Below are 18566 nucleotides of genomic sequence, written 5' to 3' on the forward strand. Positions count from 1 at the left end.
GTCTCCCCCTCTCTCTGCCCCTCCCATGCTCACGCTCTGTCTCTCTCTCTCTCAATAATAAATAAATGTTAAAAAAAAAATTTCTAAAGAATGGTATAATATGAAAAAAAAAGGAAAGAAAGAAATGCAGAGTCCTGGGTCCCATTCTGGACCCATTGCACCATAATCTACACTCATTCACCAGCATATGAATGTTCAAGAAGCATTATAATCTCCTTATTTTACAGACTTCAAAGCTATGGCTGAGAGAGATTATGGAGCCAGCTGGTGTTAGTGACAGACTTAGATCAGCCTTCTTGATGTTGCAATCAGGGCACCTTCCACCAGGCAGTCTGAAATCCAACCACAGGCACCCTCATAATGCCTTGCCATTAGGTGGCATTAGGTGGCCAGGAAGAGACTCAGCCAGGTCCAGGAGGCGACCTTAAAGAATGAAGGGGAAAGGTTAGCTCTCCATCAGTGGTTTCATCTGGAGTCATGGTTCATTCTTTCCACTGCCACCAGTATGAGGAGAGCCACAGCACTCTCACCTACACCCCTACCTGCTACGGGCTGGCAGAGACCAAGGACAAATGTCCAAGGCTCACTCTGAGGCCTGGGGGCCTCTCTTCTACTCAGTTCCTAGAACCCAATTTCAGAAAAGCAGAATTGGTCTGGAAGCCCATGACACAGTCAATTCTAGCCCAGTCACCACCACCACTAGCGGGCAGGTCTCCTATTTTAATGCCTCTTCTCCTATGGAGACCTGTTTCCACGCTAAAAAAAAAAAAAAAAAAAAAAAAAAAAAAAAAAGCAACAAAAAAGCTCCGAGAAATATGATTTTACTTACAAAGATGATGAGATGGATCATTAAATATTTAAATCCTGTTTCATGTGTGGAACTGAAACTGAGCTTCTTTTTACTGACTTCTAGCCAAAATCCTTCTTTTTTTAAGTTTTTAAAGATTTTTCTTAATGTTTGGTTTTTTTTGTTTGTTTGTTTGTTTTTTTTTTTTTTTTTTTGAGTGAGAAAGAGACAGAGCATGAGCAGGGGAGGGGCAGACAGAGAGGGAGGCACAGAATCTGAAGCAGGCTCCAGGCTCAGCAGAGAACTGGATGCAGGGCTTGAACCCACGAGCCATGGGATCATGACCTGAGCCGAAGTTAGACGTTTAACCCACTGAGCCACCCAGGTGCACCTGTAATTAGCTTTTAAAATGGGCAAAAACAGAGGGGAAAGTGCAAAGATAATTTACCATTTTTGCATAAAATGGGTTCATTTTTTCAACTGAGATGTGTTTCCTTGGGTTTCAGAGTGCCTCTTTCCCTAAACGCTACGGCTGGGGACGGACTCCCTGCGTTTCTTCACATTGATAGCAACCAAGCAGCATTTCACTTGCGGGGTGGGGGGGAAGAAACCTGGCATCAAGAAACATAGTCTATTGGTATTAACCTTCGCCAGCTCCAAAAAAGTTTTCGGGTACTATATATAGATTTTTTTTTCTTCTATGTAGTGACACAAAAGTACTGCAACAATTAATAATAGGTGGGAACATTTTAATTGCCATAGCTTGAAATACCATTTTCTAATGTTGTTTTTAAGTGTGAAACCACACCACACTGACCTAAATCGTGTCCGGTGGGTGCTAAGCCTCAGAAGTACACTCAGATTGAAAACAGAGGGGACGTCAAGGTTTAGGACAAAGGGAAGGCACGGACATGGCCCTAGAGAAACTAAATGATTATTACAAGCCCACTAGTCACTCTGGCCTATGATCAAACTTACACATACTCAAGCAAATACTTTTAAATGAAAATAAAATCACAGCACTTACTACGTGGTCTTGCATTAGTATTTTTTCCGAAGGCAAAACCCGCCCGGTCAGAGACACCTGGCATCCAAAATGCAGCCCCCAGGTCTCCAGCTCAAAACGAGCATCCTTGTTTCTGTTGATGGAGTTTTAAATCATTAAAGCGCTTATCTTCTAAGGAATTTTAATTATTAGAGATAGAATTATAACTTACTGAATTAGTCGAAGACTAATTTTTTTTTTATTTTTTAGGATTCCTGACTTTCATTTCTACTCACCATTGTTTTCCCCTCCTCAAAAGAATTATGGGACAACTGAACCCATTTGGGACATGCAAGGATGGAGAAGGCTTCCAATGTGGCACACTGGTTAGGAAAATGGGCCTTTGAGCCAGACGGACCAGGGTTTAACTCCTAGTGCTGACACTTCCTAATATGTGACCTCGAGTAAGACTCAAATCTTCTAAAGTTATGGTTTCCTTATTGGCAAAATGTAGGCATAATAAAGTTAACTCCTTCAAATGGGTGATGTAATGATTAAACTGACAACACCTGGAAACTGCTACCACAGGACCGGGCACATGCTAATGTGCTCAATAAATGTGAGCTATTTTTCCTGATAATAAACTTGCTAACAAAGAGATATTATGGAGCTTCTGCCGGTGGAGATGTCTTCTGGGAATATGTGAATTAGTTGGCTTAGGAGTGGATGAATGATGACAAAGGAGGGAGCATATGGACTTAGGCTTCAGAAGACTCATTGGATAGACATGGCAGCAGGAAGATCATGGGGAGAATATTAGTATTAGCAACATTAACCGCTTTATATTTGTATAGTACTTCAAGGTTATAACTTAGTAAACCTTAACCACAGCTGATGTATAACCTCATCGGATTATGACACACGGTCATCTCTATTAAGCTGTAAATTCCTTCAGGAGAGGTACCGTACCGACTTCACCTCCTGGCCTCCACGGTAGCCGGCACATGGTAAGCCGGGCACTCACCGAAAACACTGATGAGACCCATGCATTGCCTAGTAAAGCCTCCCCTCTCTCCTTAAAGGAGCTCAAACCCCTTTACAGTGACTCCGTGCAACAGTTCATTATTTCCATCTGTTAATTCTATGTGTGGTCCGGTCACATTGAATACTTGGAATTAGTTATTTTCCTGCAGATGCTATCTGCCCAAGATGAGATGGGTAGGGTGATCTCCAGTCAGGAAACTGGGTTGAAGTCAATGGGATTCCTGAAAGGTGGCAGGGAGAGGTGGCAGGAAGAGTAATCCAGAGCCCAGAATAAGGGGAGAGAACCAGGAAACTTCTCAAGTAGGCATAAGCCTGGGGGGTACCCAGGATGAACGACATAAAGCATAGCCACAAAATGGAAAACTATGAAATCACGAGCATGATATTAGAGATTCACATTTATCCTATGGAAATGTTCAAGAAAAAGTTACAAAAACAATGCACAGGGGCGCCTGGGTGGCTCAGTTGGTTGATTGTCCAGCTCCAGCTCAGGTCATGATCTCACAGATCGTGAGTTCGAGCCCCGTATTGGGCTCTGTGCTGACAGCTCAGAGCCTGCAGCCTGCTTTGAATTCTGTGTCCCCCTCTCTCTCTGCCCCTCCCCCACTCATGCTCTGTCTCTCTCTCAGAAATAAACATTTAAAAAAAAATTAAAAAAACACAATGCACAGTGCTATGCCATTTTCCTAAAATGAACATTATTACATGCATTTAAAAATATCTGAAATGATATACACCAATCAGGATTCGTTCACGCATTAAACATTCACTGAGTACACACACACACACACACACACGTTTCGGTCTACATAAATTTCCAAATTTGTCCTCCAAGTTTTGTATCTTTAAAGAAAAAAAAGGCCATTCTACAATGTTGTCCAGCAGAAATATAAAGCAACCCACATATGTAATTTTAAATTTTCTCAATAGCTGCATTACAAAAGTAAAAACTGTCAAATAAAATTATTTTTAAAATATATGTCGTTAACTCAGTAAGTTGAAAATGTGATCATTTCAAGATGTGGGCACTAGCCACATATGTCCTACAGTTACATGAGGCTATAGCGGGGGGCAGTGAAGTTTTACTAGGTCAGAAGGGAAAACAGGAGCAGCTGGGATCCCAAGAGACAGCCAACTGTCAGAAAGAGGACAGGAGTGCAGTCTGAGGGCCAGATGGGCTAACCCAAAGGGCACACAGCATTCCTAAGCTTAAAGAACACACAGTAGAAATCTTCTAATGGTCACTGTGCTGAGGCTCACTCTATTGAGACTGAACATTCTTGACCGTGAATATTGGGGGGGCTGAGGTGACGGGGGTTTTCTGTTTTTTAAATTACAACATTTTTCTTCATTCAATTTTTTACCCAAACCTCCATGTTTTACAAAGAAGAAAGCAAGAGTCATCTTGTTGAAGCCGGGTGGTAGTTCTGTCAGCATGGACCCCAACCACCTCCCCGCCACCCCCCTGCAGGCTGTAGTCCTGAGCATCTGGGGTGAACCTCTGGTTCCGGCCAACGCAATTCAAAAGTGCCTTGCTCTGAGTCAGTGGGAAAGAGACATGTGCATCAAGGAATGAAACGTTTTGTAGACCATCCAATTCCATAAACTAGGCCTTAGGAAGGACACCCTCTGACCCCACAAAGCGGCCCAGTACCTCTGGATGTCGTCAGCAAGCCTGGCCAGGCGCTGCTGCCTTCCCAAAGGACTGAGGCGTGTTTCTTCAGCCACAGCCTTCATCAGCCGGAAGTCAGAGGTTGCCTGGCAGGTCAGCCCTATTAATGTAAATGAAAACAAAGTGGAAAAATGAACACGCAATGTAACCCAGCCCAGCTCAGGCAGACTGTAAGCTTTCCACTTAAATGGACTCAGATCTAGCATCTGGATGCAAGAGAAACGCAAGCCACATGTGTCATTTTAAATCTTCTAGCAGCCATACTGGAAAAAAGCCAGAAAGAACAGATGAAGTTACTTGAATAGTATATGTTACTCTACTCAATATATCCAAAATGTTATCATTTCAACATGCAATCACTACATAAAAACTAAGGAGCTCTTTTCTCTTTTTCATACGAAGTCTTAGAAATCCAGTCTGTATTCTACACGCACAGCATGTCTCCAGCTGGCCCTTCAGTCACATTTCCAGGGCTCACTAAACACATGTGGCCAGTGGCCACCATATGGGACTGTGCAGATCTAGAATACCACGAAGAAGGATCATCCCTTCCTTCAAATATTATATCCTTATTAATTTTTCTAATTGTGAAATAAATATATACATATCGTAACTGATTCCCAAAATGCAAAAGGCAGAAAGTCCTCCTTGCTTAGTCCTGCCCTATGAATCAAATGAACATGATCAAAAGTACTCGGGACAGTTACTCAGATTCTACTGTAGAGTGAGGATGACTTTCTAGAACTCATGCAAAAGGGAAACAAGGATCACTTTGGTACCATGCAAACAATGTACCTGAAGAAAATCAAAGTCATATTGCTTCCTATGCTAGGGAAGCTCAAAAATGTTAAAAACAAGCTTGGTTTTACGTGATCCAGCATTTACCCAAAGAAAATGAAAACGCTAATTTGAAAATATATATACATCCTACGTTTATTGAAGCATTCTTTGTAATAACCAAGATATGGAAGCAACCCAGTGTCCATCAATAGAAGAATGGATAAAGAAGATCTGGTGTGTGTATATGTGTATGTGTGTATATACAGACATACACACACGTACACATACATACACAACGGAATATTTTTCAGCCATAAAAAAGAATGAAACATTGCCATTTGCAACAACATAGATGGATCTAGAGGATATAATGCTAAGTCAAATAAGTCAGACTGGGAAAGACAAATACCATATGACTTCACTCATACATAGAATTTAAGAAAGAAACAAAAAACGAACAAAGAAAAAAAAAGAAACAAACAAAAGGAAAGACACCTAAATATAAAGAACAAACTGGTGGTTGCAAGAGGGGAGGTGGGTGAGGGGATAAGTGAAAGAGATGAAGGGGAGGAAGGGTACACTTATCCAAATGAGCACCGGGTAATGTACAGAATTGTTGAATCGCTATATTGTACACCTGAAACTAATGTAACACTGTATGTTAATTACACTAGAATTAAAAAGATAAATACAAAAATTTTTTTAAATACTCAGGCACAGGTAACAGTTAATGCAAAGGCCCTGAGGTAACAGTATACATGGTGTTACGATTTGTAAACTATCCCTGTATTAGAAGAGTTTGACCTTGAGAGCTTATTTCTTATTAATTACTAGCACCTCTAGAGTCTCTCACAAATAAAGTTGACTCACACTGGTTTTTTGGCTACTCCCTTTTAGCTCTCTAACTGGATAACATCATAGTAAAGGTTTCTACTTCTAAGCTTAACTGACTCCCTAGAATCCCCTTTCTTATTCTGGGGTGAGAGGTACCATAAGAAAGAAATTAAGATCTGAAATCAGACAGGTAAAAGTTTAAATCCTAATCCTGCCTGTTAAAAGGCATGGGACTTAAAGCAATCTGCAAGGTTTGGTTCCCTCACTTATAAAATGGAGATAATTATAATTATACTTAAATCATACAGAAGTCAAATAGAACAGTGTGCGTCAAAATAATAATAATAATAATAATAATAATAATAATAATAATAATTGGAGCAGCAAGAAACTTTGGTAGGTGAAGGACAGGCCTACGACCTTCAGGGTGCTGACGGTTTTCTAAGTGTACACTCACCCCAAACTCATTCAATGGTATTAGTTAAATATGCACAGCTTTTGACATGTCAATCACTACCTCAATGAAGTGGTTCAAGATACATAAAAGACTGAATAGCGCACGTAAAAAAAAGAGAAGCTTGGTTTTCAGAAAATATCTGGTGGCCTCTTTTATGTCAAAGTAACAAACAGAACGCGTGAGATTAAAAAAGCATATAACCCTTATTGTGCCAAGCAATTTCCAAAGGGCACTCTACCCTCCCACTTTCCTCTATAAAACACATCACTTAGCGGGCCCACCGTCCATGGGTTAAATGAATGCTCTGGCACTCCACTAGCTGCCCACTGCCTGGATCCTTGAGCCTTGATATGCTTTGAACATATGCCTTGAGCCTTGGATCAAGAGCCTGACTGATAGAGTATAAAGCATAAACGTTACCTGTTAGAAAGCAGAGCTCGGGTATCAGGTGGGCCACCCGAGGCTCAGTGTTGTCATTTCTCTTGGTTTTCAGCAGACTAACAAGCACTGGCTGGTTTAGGTCAGATAAAGTAATATCATATTGCTATAGAATGCAAGATTAATGAGGGAAAAATTAATATGGAAACACTGTAAAATAAGCATCGTTGCTTATAAGCCACAAGGTAATCCTAAAGTGAATAGATAAATCTTTCCAATAAAGAAAAAAAATCCCTAGGAATCCCTATGGTTACCCACTCATTTCTACTTCCCTCCTAGGACTCGTCTTTTACTTCTCAGAGTCAGTGTTATGGTTTTAATGATTATCTTTTACAATGCGATGCCCAGGCATTTTGTAGATTAAAACAGAAGAGAAGTTATTTCCTTGCCTCATCCAGAGTCAGAACAGCCTCCAGCTGGCTGTGTACACAGTTCAGTGGCCCCAGTGGAGGGGACTCAGTGCCAGCCTTTCCACTATTGATGGCTGAGTCCTGCAACTCCATGTGTAACTAACTGGCTCTGAGCATCTATAGTCATTCTGAAAATATCCATACACAAATTGGGGGTGTGGGTTATAATGAATGAACCTCAGATTTCCCAAAAAAGCATGACTGTCTCCTTAATTTCCAGGACAGCCTGATGTTATAGGGAAGCAGCTTTGAAGTCTGGCAAATGTGAACCTGCTCCTTGGCTCTTCTGTTTAATTGGACTGTGACACTGGGGAAGTTACTTACCTTTCCTCATCTATGAAATGAGGTGAACGGTAGCTCAGAGGCATCTGACATAAACCACTAGCATGGTGTCTGGTTTCTAATGAGTCCTTGGCAACTGTTCACTCCTATCCCACCCCCTTTCCCTTCCTAACCTTGAGTTTCAACATTCTCACCTTGCCAAAAGTTCATTTACCTTCCAACAGCAGAGGTTCCAATTACCACTCATTTCCGGTGTAATTTACTCAACACTAATGACAGAACAACTGGAATTATAATCTACAAAATGCCTGGGCACTATGTGATGCCGACATCAATAATCATAATTAAGGAGGCAAGAAGTGAGAGTTTCTCTATTCAGTAAGGACTCCTAGTCATTAAAATAAAACAATTCAGGAAATTGCAGTTTGAAGTGCTGATTGCAACGAATGCTATAGCTAAAAAGCTTGGCGAAGTCTTCGTAGAAGGAGAGTTTGGTACGTGGCTTCGTCAGTACAGTAAACATCTCACGCCACTACCACAGTGGACACAGAGATGGAAGAGGCACAATCCCTGATACAACTACACCCTCTACAAACAAGGTATGAGAAGTACAAGGATGACATACTAAGCACCTCTACTTTTCCTCACTTAATCTTAACAACAAACCCATGAGACAGATACTAGTTCATCCCCTCCACAGACGAGGAAATATCATGAGAAGTGAAACAACCCTCCCAAGGTCCCAGAACTGGGAATCAGCACAGCCAGGATTTATCCTGTAAGACTTGGGACCTTCTGCTTATTACACCATTCAGTACTGGGTCCCTGTGCAGAAAGGTGGTGGTAGGAAGACAATACATGGATGGTAAATCAGGGAAGGCTTCACGAAGGAAGCAGAGCCCAAAGGAGCACCTTGAAGAAAATACGGGAGTATAAAGATTCGCCGGGGCATGTTCCAGGAAGAGGGTATTACATTTACCTGGCACGTGGCCAAGAACTGTCTCCCTTAAACTGTGTCATAAGGTAATCTTTACTTTCTCCCTTGCCCAGTTTTCTTAGCATTTGAAAATATTTTTCATGATAAAATAAAATGGAGAAATATAAAAGTCAAAATCAAGATGTCCACTTTGAGAGTTGTCTAAATTGTAATTTAGTGTTCCTTTTCCTGGGACAGAGAGGAAGACATTCTAGAATTGGCACAATTTCCTTCTTTTTCTCCCTAATTACAACATGCATGCAGTGAACCACAACTCATTACAAAGAAAGTGAGTGGGATTTTACCATGATTCTCTTTTCAGAACGTCACAGGTCCTAAAAATACCTCTGTTCAAGGAAGAACAAATTTAATCATGCAGGAAAGAAACCCAAATGTTCAACAAACTTGGTGGTTAATAAACAAACACTTATGGAGCGCATCATGCACAAGATGCTCTGCTAGGCACTATTCATCACGGGTTAGCCAAATGCCATCCCTGTTCTACAAGGAAGACATTCTAGAAGCAACATGATGCGTGATACAAGTGCTCAGAGAAGAGAATCACTAGCTCTTCTGTGAATGTGACAGGAAGCAAGGTCAGAGAGGACTTTGCAAATGCGGTGACACGTGACTTGCAAGTTAAGGGTTTAGCTGGTGGTGAAGGGGAAAGGTGTGGTGTGGATTTATGCCAGTGTCTAGTGGACACGAGCAAAGGCTGAGAAACATTTAGTGACAGCGAGTGGATGGGGTGACAGCAGCATGGGGTGACTGGTGGCAATGCGGTGACAGATGAGGCTGAAAGGTGAGATGGGACCAAAGTGTGTGATGCCAGAGATGAAGAAAGGGGAGGCTGGGAAAAGAGGGGCCGGGTCTCCAGCATTTATCCAGTGTTCACCATGTGCAGGTACTGGGCTAAAAGCTCTGTAGGCATGGCTACCTCATTCTATGCTTGCGCTACAGGCCCCATGAAGGCAGATCAATGATTCCCCTTCACAGATGACCCTCCAGGTTTAGTGATTTGCTCAAGGTCACACAGCCAGTGCCAGGAGTACCTTATTCTATAGCCTATGCTCTTAACCACCTTTCTGGGTAGCATTTCAGGAAGATGTGTTTGGTGGCAGTGAGGATAACAGGGCACAGCGAAGACAAAGCTGGGGCAAGGGCACCATAAGGGGGTGACCCAAATCTTCCAGGTGGGGATCCGTGAGTGGTCTTGCATTCATGCAGCGGTTCGGGAAGGGAGATGGGGTCCTGGGAGAATCCACAGATAAAGAAGGCAGGACCGATGTTGGTGACAGCTGAATGAGCAGGTGAGGGTAAAGAAGAGGACGGAAGCAAGAGGCTGAATTTCCAAGGAGAAACGGCAGTGTGAAAGACAACGAATTCAGAATGGATGATGTTAGTCTGAAATGCCTGCAGGACATTCATGAAAATATGGTCTGAAAATGGAAATAAGTATAATTCATGAAAAAGGGCAAAAATACTGTATTTGAGAGGTCTGGAGATATGAAGAGGAGATCCTATATGAGGGAACCATGGTGAATAATCGCATTTAACACCTGAAGGGAAGGGAAGGGGAAAGCATCAAAGGAAGCTGAAACTCAACAACAAAATCTGGGGGGGAGCCATCAGGGCTGTGCCCAAGAGTCAAAGAGGAGAGCCACTCAGTCGGGTGGGAGTGGTCACTGGTGTCACGTGCCACAAAAAGCCCCTTACAATAAGTTCAGTAGCTGAATTTGACTTTAAAGGGAGCTATTTCCATAGCAGCAGACTGGATGCCAGACTACGGAGGTTTCAGGGAGGAAGAACAGAAGAGGTGCTTGGAGCCAGTGAAGATGACCTTCCAAAGAAATCAGCTAAGGAAAAAAAAATTATACATATATATTCTTGAAAGTATAGAAAGGAAGAGTTTTTGCTATGTGTTCGTTTTCTGAAATATCTGTGAGATTCTGGAGACTGAAATACGATTGTACATGAAAGAGAAGGAGCCTCTGTAAGGAACTCAGAGGGGAAGGTGGGGGTAGAGGTAACAGTGATGGTGATAATTGTGAATCACGCTCCTGGAGGCAGCGGGAGATTCCATCAACAAATGTTTGAGTATCTGCTACGTGCAAGGCAAGGCACCGTGTTCCCCTGGGTATCCAGAAATAAAGAGCCCAAAGTTCAGGAGGGAAGTCAGACCCTTCACATCCTGCCCATGATAATGTGATGGGGCTAAATGCAGGAAGGGGCCCCTGGGGAGAGTGCCATGGGGCTTGCCTGAGAGTTGACGGCTGAGCTGAGTATTGAAGGGTGTCGATGACTGACTGGCTGGCTGTGAAGGGGAGTCCAGGAAGAGGAAGTAACATGCATGAGGATGCAGGGGAGTGGGGGGTGGGTAGGAGTAACTGACTAAAGGAACCACAAACATAAGCACAGCAGAGCAAAGGAAACGAAAGTGGTAACAGATGAGGCTCCAGTGGCAGGAAGTGGCCAGATCATAAAGGGGCTTTACCCAGGAGCTTAGGACTGGCTTCTAAGGTACTACAAAGTCATGGAAATAACTTTAAGCAAGGAAATGACATTATCAGATACGCTTTAAAGGGAAATTACTCAGACTACGGGAAGAAGGACAACAGGAGACAGGATCAGGTCTGAGGCAAGCCAGGGAAGGCAGGCTTGGAGGGGAAGAGACAAGTCGAAGAATTATGTCAGAAGCTGTCTCAGCCTGACAATTTGGGGGACTTGTTAGCTCTGGAAAGGAACAGAGAGACTTCTCTAAACTAAGAGGAAGAGAGACGAGAATAAAGTACAACAGTCCAACCTGCTTATAGTAATCCACATAGGTGATCTTAGTGCCATCCTGCTTCTGAAAGGTGTGCGTGGGCTTCACCGACCAGTCAATGTCATCGATGCGGTAGGTTTTGTTATTGTATCTGGGAAATGCAAGAAATCTTCACAAATGTTTCCAAATCATACAAGCGGCTATTTCACTACAGCTTTAATTCAAAGTATTAGACTCCAGAATTTCAGAAATTACAATAGTAATACAAGAATAGTCTTTTTTTTTTTTTTTTTTAATGATTGGCTCTTCTCTGAGAAGAGCGTTCATTAACTCTTCAGGATACAGGAAGACCTCCATTCTCCAACAAAACTGGTAAGGAAGTCATTAGACCATAATCTTTGTCAATGAGAGACACTCTAACTTCAGATAAATTATTCCTGTATGTTCAAAGGGTGAAGCATTGCTCAAAGCTTTCCCACTTTCAAAGCTTTCCCATCAGCTTCTGGTATCACTCAGAGTTTTTGAGCTCCCAGATAGTTCTTCTGCTAAAAAGCACCTGAAGAAAGTTGATCAACCATGCCCGCTGGGTATCCCACGTGATCGCCCATCGAGGGCTGGCCCTCAGCCAAACTGCAAAGCAGGCTGGCTAAGATCCTTCTCAAGTCTATTTCCCCCTGCAGCACTGTGTGGCCTGGAATATTCTTGCATGCTGCCCCAGCCTCAAGACAGGAACCTCCTTGTCAGCGCTGTCTCCTAGGCTCTTGGTTCTTTGCAAGGTTACTCTGGAATAGTGTGATAAGCTAATTCTTGGCAATCATGACAAGAGGATCAAGGGGTGGCCTTCTCTCCTCAGGTGGTATGGAAGACAACCAGGCCTATGGCCCTGCTATATAACCCAGAAAAAACAACTTGAAGTGTAAATTCCAAGCCAGATTAGAAAGAGGATTAACACGTCCTCTAGAAGAACTGTCTGTGGACTGAAGAAGGACACGGTAAGCTTTGTGGTTGGTACTCAGGAAGCAACCTAACCTATCCGTGTTTAACTCAGTTCAATGTGCATGCAGGGAAAATTATATGCAGATAAACCTCGGGATTTGAAAGATCTTAGTCTTAAAGCCCCTCTAATCTTACAGAGAAGAAGAGACATGGACCTGATGTTCTCTCCTGTGACGGAATAAAATGAAATAAAAGGGTTATGAGCAATGTGCTATGGGAACAGCACAGGGGAGGTAACTGAGTACTTCCAGCTGAGTGGACAGGTGATGGCTTCAGAAAAGCAGTGAGGTATGAGCAGGACTTTGTGGAAATAGAACTTTAAAAAGGCAGAATTAAGGGTGGAAAATCCAGGCAAGGGCACTGAAACAGCAAAGTGCAGACTCTCGGGAGTGGGGAGAGGGGTGCAGCAAGAGATGCTGTAGGGCCCTGTGAGGAGTGGACGGTCCCTGAAGGCCACTCCAGGAAGTCTGAACTCTAGTCAACTGAGAATGGCCAGGTCTAAACAGGCCAGTAAACTGATCAGATCTGTGCTCAGGACAATGCCCTGTGGCTATTCCTGTTCCCAAACAGCATAAAGAATTCATTCCCCCGGGGCGCCTGGGTGGCTCAGTCAGTTAAGTGTCCGACTTCGGCTGAGGTCAAGATCTCACAGTTGGATACAGTGTTCGGATAATTATCCATGGTTCGTGGGTTCAAGCCAAGCCTCGTGATGGGCTCTTGTGCTGACAGCTCAGACCCCGGAGCCTGCTTTGGATTCTGTGTCTCCCTCTCGCTCTGCCCCTCCCCACTGCTCACAATTTGTCCCTCTCTCTCTCTCTCTCTCAAAAAATAAACATTAAAAAAATAAAAAAATAAAAAAAAAAAGAATTCATTCCCTCAGGAAGTTTTCTTAAATGCAGGCTCTTACCTTGTAAGGACAATGAGACCCAGCAGCCGTTTTTCACACGTCTGGGTAAAGCAGGACATAGTAGTTTCCTGGCGGAGATCAGTCATGAATTCCAGAACAGTCTCATTCCGGAGTATTTTATAACTCACATCAGCAGTAAACAGGAGCCTGCTCTCAAACCGTGACACAGAAATAGCAAACCCAGGCCAAAGGGACAACCTTCAAATAGATAGATAGATAGATAAATTTGAAATGCCCTATCATAAAACAATAAACATTTTTAGTGATGATTTGATTTTACGTTCCAATTTTCCTGATTTTATAGAATACTCTTTCTTCAGTCTGATTTCTTCCAGTTGCTGACTAGAATCTTTAGTTATTTCTAGCTGGGGAGTGTCTTTAAGCATATATTTATGATAAATGCATCCCAGAGAACAGCATCCCCCCTCCTTGGCACTACCGACATTTGGGACTGGATCATTCTGTGTCAGGAGCCGTCCGGAGCCCCGCAGGATGTTTGGCAATATCCCCTGACCTCTACCCACCAGAAGGCAGGCATAGCCTCCACACCGTGACGACCGAAAATACTTCCGGATGTTGCCAAATGACCCCTGGGGGACAAACCTGCCCTTGGTTGGGAGCCACAGCTGTAGGATTACTACATTTATGGAGTTGTGCGTCCCAGCACAAAAACTTCAAGGTTCAGAAAAGCACGCAGACTCCACGGTGAAGACAGTGTACAGATTTCATGAGAGCAAGAAATAATCTAAATGCATCACATGCAAACACACAAAGGGACACCACAGCAGAGGCTACAACTCCTTTCTACATTCATGGATATCATGGATTGAAGTCTTAAAAAAGAAAAATTTATGGAAGAGACATGAAAGAACAGGCAAATATGTTTTTTTTAATTGTTTCAGTTTACTTTGCGGACTTGATTCACAGCCAGCCTTTAGGACAAGCATGTGCGCTGGGCACCCACTCCAGCCCAGCACAACACTGGACCTACAAGAATTTCTAATCCAGGTTGGGAGATAAGTGAGAGCACCAACAGGGTGCTTGCCGTGGACTACTCTGTCACACTGAACTAACATATGGAAACCCCGCCATGTTCTCCCTACCTGCCAGCAGGCTAAACACTGTGCCCCTCGTTTTCTTTTATGCACTCCTTCCTTTGTTTACCCATCTGTCTTTGGGTTACCCACTGCCTCTCTGTCTTTAGCTTGACCACATATTTGGGAGAGCTGACAACCCGTTGCAGACATAGCTGACCACCTTCCCGAAAGCAACCACTCCCCAGTTCAGAGTGAAAAGTGTTCCCCGTTTAGTTGACTGGTTCGTCTGACCTCTGCTGACCCAACATCAACCAAACTTCCTGTCGGCAAGAAAGCAGAGTATCAATATGTGGTATAACGTAATATAGCTTATTCTGCTTTCATTACTACTTGTCATGCACAAAAAACTCAGTTTCTGAATTCCTCCCACGACTTATGATAATGATCTAGCACACTAATATAAGAAAACAGGCTGCTAGCTTCACACTGACATTCACCATTCTATAACAAAACCTTGAAAATTAAAAAAATCCATTACTTTTCATAATACACAGTCTCTCAGAGGAGGCATAATGGCATAACATCGCGTAATATTGCATCGTAAATTATGTTCTTCACGTTACCACAATTTCAGAGTAACAGAAAATATAAATAAACCTACTTGTGTTGGGGAATTTCCACTGGTTCAGAAGGCTTATAGAAGTTCCGTCCTATTTGGTACATGGCCAACTTTTTTAAGATCCTGCAAGTATATATATTTTTAAATATTTGGTAAACATCAGTTAATAACGGTATAATTCTAAGTTTGTACCCATGCTGAACATCCCGATAAGAGTATGTAGAAAGTATAGAACTCTCATTCTGCTAGCGCTGGAAGGTTTGGATGCTAAATATAAGCACGCGTGTGTATATGAGAACTATCACTTCCTCATATTTGAGAATGGTATCACTGAAATTGCTTTTGTCCTCCTCGCTTAACTGCAACGCTAAGTACGTGGTCACCAATAGGACTGTGGTTGTCACATACTGGTTAGCATGGATGGAGCGAGGCAAGCCATGTTTGAAGGCTCTTCTGATGTCTTCTCTGATTTGAGGTGGGGAAGCGGCTTCTCATGAGGCTACCCAAGCTCCCCACATGGCATGGCTGCCTCTTCAGCAACTAACATCCTGGTCACCCGTGGAGCTGGACACATCACTGATCTGAGGCTGCCCACCGCATGAGGGAAGTATAAACATTTCAGGTCAGAAAACATGGGTTATAACTCCATGATTTTGGCTATCATATGACACTGAGCCTCAGCCTGCATATCTGACCATACTGAACATATGACCTAAGGCTGCTCAGCAAGATGTCTGATTAGAATTAGGAAATAATACATCTGGGGGTGGGGGTGGATTCCTTTATGTGCCCAACCCAACAACCAAACTCCTCCGTCCTCCTCCTGTCCAGAGGCCATTATTGAGCAAAGGGCTGGTGTCAAAGGTTTCTGGACATATCATCTTGCTGGTCCACACCAGCAGTGTGGAAAACTGTGGTTCACAAGCCTTTGTGTTGCCGTGTGTCATCTAGAAAGTGTACTCAAAATATGGATTTTTCAGGCCCCATTCTTGATGTTCTGTTTACTAGGTCCAGGGAGGGTCGAGGAAATCTGCATTTTATGGAGTTTCACCCCCCATCCCAGATAACACTGAAGCAAGTAACCCTTGCATCAATTTCAAGGACACTGAGTGGTGTAATCACACCCTTCCTTCTGCCGCAGGGGTTCATGGGGGGAAGGGCAGGGGGCTGAGGGTGGGGCGGGAGCAGAAAGCAGCTGGTAACAAGTAACAGAGAATATTTAAGCCTGGGGTGGAGGGTGAGAGAGGGTAAGGAAAAGGCAACCCTCCCCCACCCACAGCTGCTATCTCTGAGACATCACAACCCTTAAGCTCTTTGTCCCCACTCAAGGAGCACTGGATGACAAGATGGGAGCCAGTGAGAGGCTGTGAGGGACTGCGGGCATAGTACTGCACGCGTACGTGAAAGTACACGGGGAAGTGCCCCGCGGACGACACTGCTGCTCACAGGTGGCCCGCGAGATGGCTGACAGCCGTCACACCCTGGCTCCGTGATGAAAGGTGTCTCTAGCCTCAATTAAATGAACACGTGGGGTGCCTCACTTTTTGAAGATGATATTGAAGACCTGGATGCACACGGAGGAACTTGCCGGCAGCTCCCTTGTCAGAGTGATAGTCATCTTTACAGTCCCGCCTCTGTGAGTTTCACTTGACAACTCCGTGACCTGGGAAAAGACGCACTTAATAGGCACTCCAGATTGTCCCCGGGTGTGAAAAATTAGATATGATACAGCCATCACAATTTAATATGCATTAACAAAACAAAACTGCAGGTGTTAGTAATGTAATAATCTAATCACATTACACTTGGAGGATTTTTCTATCTTGCTAATCCTAGAAAAGCAACACGTTTCTCTCCTCTTAATGGAAGATCTTAATGGAGAATCAAAATCAGGCTTAGGGTACAGAGACTTGATCCAAAGAGAAATCCAGAGCAAGGTTTCTTCATCTTATTTGGTGGGGGGAGCGGAGGCAACTTGGGGGGGAGGGCGGTCACAAATCACTTCGAGAGTCTGATTAAAGTTGCAGGCATTGTCCCAAGAAAACTTTACATACCTGTATGCCACAATGATACACTTATTTTCAGGGTGTTCACAGACACCCAGAAGCCTATATGTGGACGGTCCTGCCCATTCTGGGTTTGTGGATTCCAAAAGACAGTCTCTCAACTGTTTTTCACAAAACAGAAGAACAGAGAAGAATAGAGGAAGAAACATAAGGAGAGGAGATTTGCAAGAGTGGAAGTAAATGTGAGGAAAGAGGGGAGTAATCAGTAGACGTGAAAACAGATAGAGAACCTGATTTTATTACTTTTTGAAACATCTAGAGGGGCACCTGGGTGGCGCAGTCGGTTAAGCGTCCGACTTCAGCCAGGTCACGATCTCGCGGTCCGTGAGTTCGAGCCCCGCGTCAGGCTCTGGGCTGATGGCTCGGAGCCTGGAGCCTGTTTCCGATTCTGTGTCTCCCTCTCTCTCTGCCCCTCCCCCGTTCATGCTCTGTCTCTCTCTGTCCCAAAAATAAATAAACGTTGAAAAAAAAATTAAAAAAAAAAAAAAGAAACATCTAGAGAAATTCGTATGCTTCTCATTATTTGGAACAATCTTCTAACAAAAGAATGAATGCATGAAAATTTCTATACCAGCTCCCCAAGAAATGTAAAACTTTTTAGACCACATAGGACTTGGTACAGGGTTTTGGAATAAAAGAATGATCAAATCAGTCAATAAAAATCAATGACCAATGATCTTTCAGAAGGGTAAGGAATCAGAAGAGGTCAGCTCATTAACAGGTATTTATGTATTTTATCCCTACTTCCTATAAAGTGTAATTTCAATCACTTTCAGGTTCAACCAGAAATAGGGCAGGAATGGTTTACTGCATGGAAACAAAGAGAAACAGGTCCCTTCACAGGGCATGAAATGATTTCTTCCTCAAATAAAATTGAGAGAAATCAGAAGGGGGTGGATGCAGGAAGAGCTCATCAACATCCGAGAGAAGTCTAGCAGGCAAGATGCTCTCAAACTGCCGCAGGGACTTCAGGACAAAGGCTTCAGACAACAAAGGACATTGGCTGAGGGGCTGGTGTGGGGGTGACAGCAGTGATCCCCACTCAGACTTCCATCTGGGATCTGCATTCCTAACAGCCCTCTAAGCAAACTCATCAATGCTGCCTATACCCTCCCTACCAAATGCCAACTCCTTGGCTCTTGTGTCTGTTAATGTCCATCCCCACACATCCAGTGCCGGGGCTGCTGGTGCCAGAGTGGGCTTTCATTTGTCAATCCACCAGCTAATCGGCTGGCAAGTCTTAGCACTTCTACACTGACAACACCTTTATCTAGTTTAGCTGTTCCAGTTATTTACCACAGGGCTTAAGAGCACATGACTGGGAATTGAACAAACCTTGGTCCTCGGCCTCTTACAGCCTGTGATATACAGCAAGCTACTATGGTTCCTTAAGACGTTTTCCCATCTCTAAAATGGGAGGAAGTCTCACCCAAGTCACAGGTTGTGAAAATCACATGAGATAATTCACTGACCTTATCCTTATCCTTATCCATGCACTCAGGAAGGTTAAAT

At 43.4% G+C, this 18566-nt stretch overlaps 1 protein-coding gene across 2 annotated transcripts in view; it reads right to left on the minus strand.

The window, feature by feature from the left end:
- The window catches only part of PIWIL4 (piwi like RNA-mediated gene silencing 4), a 45836-nt gene that overhangs the window by 17725 nt on the left and 9545 nt on the right, over positions 1-18566 (minus strand). For both annotated transcript variants that reach the window (XM_019811620.3, XM_019811619.2), the window contains exons 5-11: positions 16530-16651; positions 15031-15111; positions 13333-13530; positions 11469-11580; positions 6980-7103; positions 4471-4588; positions 1815-1926 (exon numbers count right to left, since the gene is read on the minus strand). In XM_019811620.3, coding sequence (XP_019667179.2) covers positions 1815-1926; positions 4471-4588; positions 6980-7103; positions 11469-11580; positions 13333-13530; positions 15031-15111; positions 16530-16651 — 867 coding nt within the window. The remainder of the gene's footprint in view (positions 1-1814; positions 1927-4470; positions 4589-6979; positions 7104-11468; positions 11581-13332; positions 13531-15030; positions 15112-16529; positions 16652-18566) is intronic.

This window comes from Felis catus, chromosome D1 (assembly GCF_018350175.1).
Source record: "Felis catus isolate Fca126 chromosome D1, F.catus_Fca126_mat1.0, whole genome shotgun sequence".
Taxonomy (NCBI): Eukaryota; Metazoa; Chordata; class Mammalia; order Carnivora; family Felidae; genus Felis; species Felis catus.